This window comes from Mobula birostris, chromosome 2 (genome assembly GCF_030028105.1).
Source record: "Mobula birostris isolate sMobBir1 chromosome 2, sMobBir1.hap1, whole genome shotgun sequence".
Classification (NCBI taxonomy): domain Eukaryota; kingdom Metazoa; phylum Chordata; class Chondrichthyes; order Myliobatiformes; family Myliobatidae; genus Mobula; species Mobula birostris.
Genome location: NC_092371.1, coordinates 139108046 through 139120430, shown reverse-complemented (window position 1 = coordinate 139120430; position 12385 = coordinate 139108046). Strand labels below are relative to the sequence as shown.

The window sequence follows — 12385 nt, the reverse complement described above, 5'->3', positions numbered from 1 at the left end:
ATGGCATCTACTGTGAACCTGTTGCTACAGTAGGCAAGTTGGAGTGGATCCAAGTCGCCTCTCAGGCAGGAGCTGTTATGTTTTAGGTTCTAAAAACATTTCATCACTGTGGATACAAGTGCAACTGGGTGATAGTGATTGAGACAGGACACCACGCTCATCTTGGGCACTGGTATAATTGAAGCCTGCTTGAAGCAGGTGGGTACCACACACTGCTGAAGTGAGAGGTTAAAGATCTCTGTGAACACACCAGCCAGTTGATCAGCACAAGTCCTTAGTATGTGGTCAGGTACCCTGTCTAGTCAGAAAGCTTTTCATGGGTTCAGCTTCCTGAAGGTTGCCCGCATGTTGGCTTCAGAGACTGAAATTATAGGATCATTGGGGGGGATGTGGGAGTTTGCAATGGTTCCTCCATGTTCTGATGGTCAAAGTGAACATAGAAAGCATTGAGCTCATCTGGAAGCAAAGCCCTGCTTTCTCCCATATCACTTGATTTAACTTTGTAAGAGGTGATAGCATTCAAGCCTGCCACAACTATTGAGCGTCCTTTGTTGATTGAAGTTTGGTCTGGAATTTCCACCGCCTGTGAGATGGCTTTCCAGAGATCATACCTAGACCTCTTGTAATTTTCCAGGTCCCCAGACTTAAGTGCCTCTAATCTGGCCCTCAGCAGATTTCGGATCTCATGGTTCATCCAGGGCTTCTCAATGGGGAAGACTGAACAATTTAATGGGGACACACTCATCTACAGCTGTTTTAATAAAGACCATCATAACCATAGTGTATTCATTCAGATATCTAGATAGGTGCTTGAACACGGCCCAGTACACTGACCTAAAACAATCCGTAATCGCTCCTCTGCCTCCTGTAACCACTGCTTTGTTGTCCCAATCTCTGGAGCTTTGCACTTTAGCCTCTGCCTGTATGCAGGTGGAAGGACAGCAAGTGATCCAATTTACCAAAATGCAGTCTGTGGCAGTGGTTTAGTATGTTAGGACTTCTTATACACTAGTGCTAATTGGGTAGGGTTTTCTTCAAACAAGCCTGGTTGAAGTCTCCAATGAGTTGAAATGCATTGGAATGGGCTGTTTCTTGTTTGGAGAATTGCACTGAATTGAATTGACTTTTATTTCTTACATCCTTCACAAAAATTAGGGTTAAATTCTTTACAATACATCTCAGTCTGAATATATGATTTACAGTCATTTGTAATAAATAGTATGTACAATAGGACAGTCAATATTGCACAGAAATACAATTGTCTGTGTGAATTAAACAGTCTGATGGCCTGGTGGAAGCAGCTGTCCCGGAGCCTGTTACTCCTGGCTTTAATGCTGTGGTACCATTTCCCGGATGGTAGCAGCTGGAACAGTTTGTGGTTGGGGTGAATCGGGTCCCCAATGATCCTTCAGGCCCTTTTTACACACCTGTTGCTGTAAATGTCCTGAATATTGGGAAGTTCACATCTATTGATGCGCTTGGCTGTCTGCACCACTCTCTTCAGAGTGCCGCGATTGAGGGAAGTACAGTTCCCGTACCAGACAGTGATGCAGCCAGTCAGGATGCTCTCAATTGTGCCCCTCTAGAAAGTCCTTAGGATTTGGGGACTCATGCCAAACTACTTCAACCGTCTGAGGTGAAAAAGGCGCTGTTGTGCCTTTTTCACCATACAGGCAGTATGTACTGACCATGTGAGATCCTTGGTGTTGTGTATGCCGAGAAACTTAAAGCTGTTCAGCCTCTCAACCCCAGATCCACTGACGTCAATAAGGGTTAGCTGTCTCCATTCCTCCTGTAGTCCACAACCAGCTCCTTTGTTTTGCGACATTAAGGGAGAGGTTGTTTTCTTGACACCACTGTGTCAGGGTGATGACTTTTTCTCTGTAGGCTGCCTCCTTATTATTTGACATAAGGCCAATCAATGTAGTACCTTCTGCAAATTAGCAGACTGGAGCTGTGCATGGCGACAGTCAAGGGTACACAGAGAATCAAGGAGGGGATTCAAGACACAGCCCTGTGGGGCTCCTGTGTTGAGGGTCAGAGGGGCAGAGCTGAGGGAGCTGACTTTTACCACCCGCACGAGGCAGGGTGAAGGCAGAGGTCTCTGAGCCTCTTGTCAAACTTAGAGGGAATTATGGTGTTGAATGCTGAATTGTAGTCCAAGAACAGCGTTCACACATAAGCATCCTCCTTCTTCAGACGTGCAAAGACAGAGTGTAGAGCTGTGGCTGTTGCGTCACCTGTCGATCAGTTGTGTTGGTAGGTGAATTGTAGGGGGTTAAGTGTGGGTGGTAGCGTGCTGCAGATGTAGTCCTTGACCAGCTTCTCAAAGCATTTGCTTTATTATTGAGGTGAATGCAACTGAATGACTGGCGTCTAGACATGTTACCTTGGTCTTTTCAGGTACAGGGACAATGGTGGGTGTTTTGAAGCGGGGGGGGGGAGGGGGAGATTACAAATGTCTGCAAACACACCAGTCAGTTGTGCCGTGCACATCCTGAGTACCTGCCCTGGGGTGCCGTCCGGTCCCGCAGCCTTGCAACTGCATGGCAATGACATCATGTGGTGTCACAATAGCTTGATTACATTCCGCCATTGGTAGTATGAAAATTGTGGTTAGGATTATGGAATAAAACTCCCTTGCTAAATAGAATGGACAGCATTTGATCATTACGTGTACAAGGTTGGGGGAAAAACACATCAGAGCACCAATGAGAATTTAATCATAAAACACACAGCTCCTCCTTTTGCCTTTCCCAAACCAGCAGTTTGGTTTATTCTGTAAAGTGCAAATCATTCTGGTCTGACTGCTGAGTCTGAGTCTGGTGTGCCTGGAGAAATCCACATTTCAATAATCCATACAATAAAACAGACTCTCGGTTCTCTTCCACACAGCAGTCCGCCCTCAGGTCCTCAATTTTATTCTCCAGCAAATGCACATTTGCCAAAAAGATGCTGGGTGGAGGAGGCCTCATTCTTCTACATTTCAGCCTGGCTTGGAGTTTACTCCCAAACCCCCGACTTGCTTTTGGCCATGGCAACGTAACTTTAAAGGTGCTGTGGCTGACTGGTCTGGGTTTTTCAGTCAAACGGGCATGTACATTTGAAAATTCAGTCAAAAAAATAACTGGAGCCTCCTTTGAAAATTTAATATGCAAATACAATTCTACAAGGGAAAAAATCTTAGCTGGAATACAAGATATTCCATAGTCAATAGTCAATTTTTTCTCTGCTTAATTTAATAAAATCTTTCTATGAATATACATAGAAATATACATCATTGATTTACAAAGATGTTGCCTGGAATGGGGAGCATGCCTTATAAGGATAGTTTGAGTGAACGCAGCCTTTTTTCCTTAGAGTGACGAAAGATGAGAGGTAACGTGATAGAGGTATATAAGATGATGAGAGGCATTGATCGTGTGGATAGTCAGAGGTTTTTTTCCCCCAGGGCTGAAATGGCTAGCACAAGAGGGCACAGTTTTAAGGTGCTTGGAAGTAGGTACAGAGGAGATGTTAGGAGGTATGTATGTATGTATGTATGTATTTATTTATTTAATTAATGCAGAGAGTGGTGAGTGCCTGGAATGGGCTGCTGGTGATGGTGGTGAAGGCAGATACGATAGTGTCATTTCAGAGACTCCTGGACAGGTACATGGAGCTCAGAAAAATAGGGGGCCTATGGGTAATCCTAGGTAACCTCTATGGCAAGGACATGTTCAGCACAGCTTTGTGGACCAAAGAGCCTGTATTGTGTTGTAGGTTTTCTATGTTTCTACATAATCTTGTTTTATAACAAGTATATTTTTAACCACACATTACTCTGCGACGACACCGGTGCCAAGCTGTATGGGCCCTAATGCCCTTCCCTTGGACAACATCAGTGGCGTGGAGAGGGGAGACTTGCAGCATGGGCAACTGCCGGTCTTCCATACAACCTGGCTCAGGCCTGCGCCCTGGAAACCTTCCAAGGCGCAAATCCATGGTCTCACGAGACTAACGAATGCCTATTATTAATTAATTTTTATATTAGAGAAAAAGATAGTTTCAGTCTTCCCAGTTTAACTACGCTGGTTCAAGAGGTTATATGCTTATACCAGAATATTATACTGCCAGGTTATGCAATATCAAACTGTTAAAATATACTACAAATTACTATTCTGCATGGTGTGGAAAACTTCTTCGGGAGTGGAAACTGAATGGAAATCTTGCAAAGGACAACCAAAGAAATCTTGAAAACACTGGGTACAGCTCCTCATTTTATCTTCAGAAGGTGACTGATCAATAGTATCTTACCTTTAGAAAGGCCCAAGCAATCTTGCGCCAACCACCTTCGCTACTTTGAGTTGTGAAGTTGCCTTTGGCTTCATCCATACTTACAAACTCAAGGATCTAAAAGCAGTTTTAAAAAAAAATCAAATCAACACTGTAGTATTTTGCCTACATTTGGCTCAGAAATAAATGGACTCTTTAACCCTCCCAAGCTTGAAGCTTGATGTGGCGATTCTACTAATTATTTCTTTACACCTTTGCACCCTCTGCTTTAACGTTTAATATATAAATACACCCACACAGATCCAAACTTCAATGATTCTATGCAACAGATTAGCTGGAACTGGTTTCTTGAAATTACTACTAATTTCAAGTACTGGCGAAATAAATTTATGAGTTCTGCAGATGCAATTTCTTTTGTGTAAGGTATGGGATTTGATGAAGTAGGGAAGAGGTGTCACTATTCTTAAAAATACAAGATTAAAACAAGAAATTTATGACTAAACACAAATGAAATTAATTCCAGAGATGAGGGTCTTCAGTTACATGGTCTGGAGAAGTCTGCATTGTTCTCCTTTGGAAAAAAAAGTGATCTGATAGAGAAACTTAATATCACGAAAGGTCCTGTCAGTGACAAGAGAAAAAAATATTTCCATCAGCAGAGGGGCCCAGAACCAGGCGATTAAAAAAAAAGGTGACTGGTAAAAGAAACAAGAGGAGCACCAAGATCTTTTTCACCTTTAAAGCAGTGGTTGGAATCTGGAAAGCACTGTTAACAAAAAAAGAGAGGCAGACGAGTTTTTCCTTTAAATGTGTACTAAAATGAAACTGTGGAGCTCAGTAGCTTGCTCAGGGGAACTTCATGGGTCAAATGGCCTCCTTCCATGTTTTAACCCTTTAATTCTCCAAACCACTGCAGTCCAGATAAATCCACACTGCATTTCCAAGGTCAACTAATTCTTCAATGGTACATGAAATTGCTTACAATATTTTTAAGTGTTAACTACCTGATTCCTTGTATAGTTGTAGCACAATTTCTGCATTTTTGGAGATACAAATATACAGGTTATGCTACAATACAAAGTCCTAATGTAGAAGGGTGAAGTTTGTCATTCAATTGTATGGATTGCTTATTATTATATAAAAGCCAGTATCCTACTAGTCTTTTTTAGCTTTATGTCGTGCCATCCCCCAGACCATTCTGTAACATTGTACGTATTATGCTATCAGAGAAACTTATACGTTTCCTTCTATTCCTTCAGCTAATTTATTAACAAATAGAGCTCTTCCCATTATCCTTCTGCATTCTGCCATTGTAATTCACTAACATGGGCAATGAATATAGTTCAATTACACAAAATTCATCCATGGCCATGTATGTGTGTTTTGGTGTAGGATCACGGGAAAGAGCCAAATTCAAAAATAATAGTGTAGCTGTAAACTTTTCAAAATCTATAACAACACAAATGGTCATTAACATCAGGATTTTACAAGTTACCTGTGGAATCACAAGGGCGGGGAGACATAGCATTCATGCAACTTTCTATTGTTTATCTTATTCCCAGGAACCCCAATGAACTTCCAATCCATGCAAAATCCTAGCTAAATGTGATGCCAAATTTATTCCAATATGCTTCCACTGGAGGGCACCAGAGCAATATAAAGAAATAATGGAAAAGGTCAGTTTGCCTCATTTAAATGTTTAAAATGGACTTAATTCAAGCGCAGGCTGTTATTTTCAAATAGAGGACACACAAAAATCATAGGGTAGTCCAAAACCAAAATAACGTAGAAACTTGAATAGCTAGAGAAAATACTGCAATATAGTTTCAGAAACCTGATTTTCTTTCTACAGAGATCTGCCTGGGAGAAAAATAAGCAGTAAGAAATAGATCACCTTGTCCCTCATGCCTACTCTGTCATTCAATGACAGTGATAAAAGTTAAAGGTGAAGTGTCTAGGGAAAACATGAGGAGGAACTTATTCACTCAGAGGGGGGTGAGAGTGTAGAAAGAGCTGCCAGTGGGTTAATTTCAACATTTTAGGAGAAGTTTGGATAAGTACATGGATGGGAGAGGTATAGAGAGCTATGGTCCAGGTGCAGGTCAATGAGACTAGGCAGAATAATAATAATAAATTATTATTCGGGATGGACTAGACATGTCAAAGTGTCCGTTTTTATGTTGTAGTGCTCTGTGACTCAGAGCATGGAATATATTTTATCTCACTTTCTTGCAGATCACCTTAATATTCAAAATCTGTCAGTTTGTCTTGACTATACTAATAATCAAGGCATCACAGTCCTCTTAGTTAAAGTATTCCACACACTTCCCTCTGGAAGATATTTCTCAACTTTGTCCAAATGTCTGACCTCTTTCTTTGACCCATAATTCTAGACACCCAGGTCAAGCGAAATATCATTTCCGATCTATCCTGCAGACAGAGCCTTGTAAGAGCACTGAATGTTTTGGTAAGATCCCTCATTCTTCTGTGTACTTCCAATATAGGGTAGAGTTATACTGTGATTATACAATGGATCTTCATCCAATTATCCAGTTCAGCGCACCTAAAAACAAGACTGGTACCCAATCACAAAGAATTGCCAAACCTGGCATTCCAGATCAACTCAAACAACAGGAATTCTGCAGATGCTGGAAAGTCAAGCAACACACAAAGTTGCTGGTGAACGCAGCAGGCCAGGCAGCACCTCTACGAAGAGGTACAGTCGACGTTTCAGGCCGAGACCCTTCGTCCGGACTAACTGAAGGAAGAGTTCCAGATCAACTAGCATGATATTGGATAGATTGAACTAAACTCAAGATAAGTCTAATAAACAAATGTAAACTTTGCATTTTTGTATTTTAAAGCGATGCATTTTAGTATCAACTAAACTGTGTACATGCATCTACTGATGCCTCCTGGACACATCTTCAGTGATGTAACCAATTTTGATGTTGATTACTTTATTTTGGATGCCATTCCAATATTGATGGGCACAACTGTTTAAGTTAAACTCATAGTTGTTAATTTACTCAATTCAGGGCAGAACAACATGCATATATCTAATTATCATCTAAAACTGCACATAGTATAGACCACCAAGCTAATATACAACTAAAACATTCAATACCTCAAAGATCAGAAGAGTACTAGGCGAACTTATGGATTCTTTTAGGAAGTAACCAAATCGCTCATTGAAGACAAGTTGTTCCTCCCACACTGGAATTATTGATTTGTTTTTCCTAAAATCATAAGGTTGCGTCATGATTGGGAGGATGTGTTCCACATTGTCTTGCTCATAATATGATGTGACATGTCGATTGCTATCAGTGGGGAGACAAAAATATAAAGCAAATGTTCTTAATATTTCAAGCTTTTAAAAAGAGGCTTTTGCTCTGGCAAAGATTTAGAAAATAGATTCTGAACAGCTAACAATTAATAGAGATTTGGATTAACTGGGGCAGATGACAAATAACTGACATTTAACTACAGTTACCCAGATAAAACTCAATGCATTTTAGTGTAACTATTTGAAAGAGCTTGAGAACAATATACTATATAAGATACAAGTTTTTTTTTCGTCGCTATTAATTTAGCTATTTTTATTCAAACAACCTTGCGGATTTACTCAGGTCATTTGTTTAAGCATGCACGTCAGCATCATATTTACTCAGACGATCAACTTTTAGACCAATACAAGTGCCTGTACAAAGTTAATTGCCAAATATAGTATTTCAAAACATGTACCAGTTATGTGTTGCCCAATGCAAACTATAGATAATACAAGTGTTACACATGGATTGAAAATCATTCTTGTAACATTAATCATTTTCATTGGTTTGTGGTTTTGCAAACTTTGAACACCGTATATGCAAAATTACGCCTGAGAAGATTACAAAATGACTAATTTTATATATTTAGTTACACAAAATATGGCCTAACATTTCTGATGACCAATTTACAAAATCTAATTTTTGACAGAGTTAAGGAGTGCTTCAAGTGAGTTGCATGCAGTTCAGATCAAGTCCAGTGCTTCTGCTTTTTCCAATTTATCAATGAGTATGCTGCACTCTACTGGAGCCAAGATAGTAAAATTGTCTATAATAGTGCTAACTACAAAGATGTAGTATGCTTCTGAACACACACTATAATTGCTATATTACTGCACCTATTAAATTACTTGGTTATTATTGTACACGTTAAAACATAACCAAAGAAAATGCAGTTTTTCACGTTTCCAAAGAAAAAATTTGGAGGATTCCACTGGTGCCATCTTCTATCATCCCTTACATCCTAAAGTGATTTAGTCTCATCGTTAAACGTGGATCCACATTTTCTTTAAAAATAGGCAATACACTGCTCACAATAGAAATAACAGAACACAAATTCAACTTAAGCGTCCCCAAAGCGCTTTATCTCCTATCTCCAAAATAAAAATAAGTTTGTTATTACCAAGAGCATTAAAATGTCTCAGTGAGCTTAGCTTATATTCAAGTACTGGCTACTGGTGTCACCGTTTATTGCATCAAAGCAACTGGAAAATCTTTATAGAAATTTAACCAAAAATTTCACGTTAAGGAATACGAGGTGATGTTGAATGAGGTCATCATAAATAACTACGCTACTCTTTGAAAGAGACCTCTGAAGCATTTTACATACATTTTAAATGTGACCTGAAATCCCACTCACCAGACTTGAGTACAAAGTCAAAGCCATTGTATTAATGGAACACCACCCACAATATTGGATAATTGAGATGTTAATCACAGTTTACCTCTTGAGGTGGCACAAAAAATCCTTTATGCTAGGACAAGAGAGATTTCCAGTGTTGTAGAAAGTATTTATCCTTCATCAATAGAATAAATTATTTAACGATCACCTCCAATGGCGTTTGTGGCAGCTTGTGGAAAAACATAACACTTCTGCTACAACACCCCTTCTCCTCTGATGTTTTTAATACACTGGATCTTTCTGTTGTACTGAAAAGTGCTAACATGAAAGTCCTTTAACTTCAAGTGCTATTGGCCTATCAATCTCAAACTCAGGAATTGAATCAATCCAAGTGTTTTTCTTTTTTGCTGGATACCCATACAATTCCCTACAAACTTGTCAATAACACATTTTAATAAAACCCTGGAAAATATCTATTTGATAGATGCTAAACATCAAATGTGTGCATGATACATTTAGAGACCACCTCAAATTTCAACTGGTATATGGATACCTTGCAAACAATTTTGCATTTTTGACTATCAGATAGCTTCCTAATTATTTTCTAAACATTAAACATTTTAGCAACTTCTGGAACTTGAAATTATGTATAACACAAGATTAAATCAGCCTGTTTAGTGGTAGCATTCCTGCCTTTTATTATAATATGTGTTTAACCTTCAGAATGGTGCAAATAATTGATATCTTAGCATAACACCTAGGAAAAGCCACCTTTCAAAAGAGACGACTTCAGTATCAGCTGGTCTTTACAAGTGACTACCAGAAATAATGTGGCACTGTTTGAAGTAAACTGATTTTCAGACATCCTGAACTGCATGATTTCCTTTTATAGTACATTTTATGTACTGCACTGTACTGCTGTCACAAAGCAGATTCCACTTCACATCTCAGTGATAAACCTGATTCAGATTCTGAATTAATTCTATACAGCAAAATAAATTAACTTATTGCTTAGTTCACTGAAGGCTGTCTTATCTCCCAATGACAAGTGAAAAAACAATTTGTGAAGTGATACAAGATGTCTTAAAGAAAGATGTTGTACAAATGTAACTTCTTAAAGGTTTCATTAAATATTATTTTACATATATGTACAACAAAAATTTTCTTTGCATTTTGAATTTTTAATTGAATTTGCTCCATACTGCTCAACTTTAAATCTTGTATCTCACCTGTATTCTTTCCTGACATATTGACCAGTCTCTTCGTTAATTACGTGAACCTTCACTGAAGGATGTGATGTCATAATATCTGTTTTTAACAGGTCTGCTCTGTGGATGTTTACTCCAAGAACTAGATTATCATCAGCAACTTTATTTGGTTTTGTCTGCTCAAGTTCATCATCCACTGTTGCAGCTATTTCTTCATTTTCAGGGTCAAGCATTTCTTCTTCTTCCTCCATCTCCAATTTTTTCACTGTCATAAAATAAAAATTTCAACGTATTTTTAAAACTTCTCTTACTGTTAAGCTAAATAGTCAGTGTGAAAACATTCCCTGAGATTTAACTACCACTTTTAGCAATAAATATCAATATGCATTGTAAAATCAAACTTTTTTTTCCCCAAACCAGTTCCTTTGCTACAACTTAATTGACTGGAACTTGTTGGGAAATGTTCACAAGGAACTAGCAGTTCATCTCCCTTTCCCTCCCCTCCCCCCCATATTAACCACCGAGACTTGATATACTTGTTCAAACATACAACTCTCAAAATTACTTGTCAAAACTTGCAGAAGATCTACCAGCTGTGCCCAATGTTGGACACATGGTATTCAGCCGCAAAGTGCAAACTTCCCCCCAGCAGTTGTTCCCATTCAATTGATCAGCAAAGAATGACACAATGAATCTGTACATTTATACTTATTCATTTTTAATCTCCCAACATTCTCATCAACTCCGCCCCGTTTCTACTATTCACCAACATCTCATCTCCCTAGACACGTGGTATCTCTCGGGAATCAATACTGAATTGAACTATTTCAGACAGCCAGCTTTATCCGGTTTGTCAAACCATTCTAATGCAAGATCCACCTTAATTCAGTTTCTCCCTCTATGCACATGGGGTCTAGTTTGCTACGTATTTCCAGCACTTTTGGTTTAGATTTTCAGCAGCTGCTGTGTTCCAGTTCTCTCAGTTCCAAATGCTCTTTTGTTTTTATTAGAAGAAACAGAATAGTTACAGAGCAGGAGATTTCTGTTCTCTAATTGCCTATCATCTATTAACTGTACAACTCCAAAAGTGTTGTAACAGACAAAATGCCGGAGGAACTCAGCAGGTCAGGCTACATCTATAGAGGAAAATGAAAAGTCAATTTTCAGGCCAACACCCTCCATTTAGACTGAATCCTGACGAAGGATCTCAACCTGAGACCTCAGCTGTTCATTTCCCTCTATTGATCCTGCCTGATCTGTGAGTTCCTCCAGCATTTTGTATCTGTTGCTCTAGATTTCCAGCAAATGCACAATCTTTTGCAGCTTTGAAAGCACTGACACCCGGACAAAGAGATCGTTTCTCTATCACTTTGCCCTCGCCATCCTTCTGTCTCTCCCATTACACACTTGCTTTTCATTTGCCCAGTTGCTACTGACTTACGTCTACCAAGAACCAAGTTGCAACTTGTCAAATGTACAAGATCCCAATCACCAGCTGGAGACTACCAGTCTAAGTTAAATTCAATCCAATTCTCAGGCTGAAAATAAATGCATTAACTGGGAGACTGCAGAAGATAGAATCCAGAGAAGAAGGTGAAGGAACTCAGAGGTCAAGCAACTTCGATAGAAGTAAAGGGATGATCAACATTTTGGGTTAGGAGCCTACATTCGTTATTTTTATGTTCTTGTTCAACTGGATCTCTCTGGGTTTTAGGTTCGTGACATCCTCTTAATTTTATATTGGGTTTGAAAAATCAAGTGTTAGACAGTTGAACTAAGTCAATTAATGAGATTAAAATTTTTCAGTTATTCATTGAAGTATCAAAGGCAACATAAAACAAAAATGTAAATGTCTTAAGATCCTAATTAAATATTTAAATCCCAATTTAAATTAATTTTTACTTGCACAATTTAAGCACCTTTAGTTTTCTTGGTCTTCTTCCTTTTAGTTATTTGTTGAATCTCTTTCTCCCCCTGCTTCTGTTTTTCTTCATCACTAATCTCCAAGTCAGGTATCAATCTTCTGCGAGCAATCTTTTCCCCCGTATCATCAGTTTCATCACGATTACCTTGCAGTTCTGAAATGTGCATTTCACTTAAGCAGAAGAGAACAATAAATAAAAAAAAATTCTGATTGTGAAAATAAAGTGCCCTTTTGAATCACTTAACCAAACTTTTAAATGAGCCCAATATAATGATATCTTGCTTGTGACAAATTAATTTTCAGATGAAAA

The 12385-nt window shown here is 38.8% G+C and overlaps 1 protein-coding gene across 8 annotated transcripts in view; it reads right to left on the bottom strand.

The window, feature by feature from the left end:
* The window catches only part of ahi1 (Abelson helper integration site 1), a 205354-nt gene that overhangs the window by 175725 nt on the left and 17244 nt on the right, over positions 1 to 12385 (bottom strand). For all 8 annotated transcript variants that reach the window (XR_011883895.1, XR_011883903.1, XR_011883899.1 and 5 more), the window contains 4 exons: positions 12071 to 12246; positions 10173 to 10416; positions 7403 to 7595; positions 4297 to 4392 (listed from right to left, as the gene is read on the bottom strand). Coding sequence is in view for 5 of the 8 variants with exons in the window: in XM_072249423.1 (XP_072105524.1) it covers positions 4297 to 4392; positions 7403 to 7595; positions 10173 to 10416; positions 12071 to 12246 (709 nt within the window). In the remaining 3 variants the exon portion in view is untranslated. The remainder of the gene's footprint in view (positions 1 to 4296; positions 4393 to 7402; positions 7596 to 10172; positions 10417 to 12070; positions 12247 to 12385) is intronic.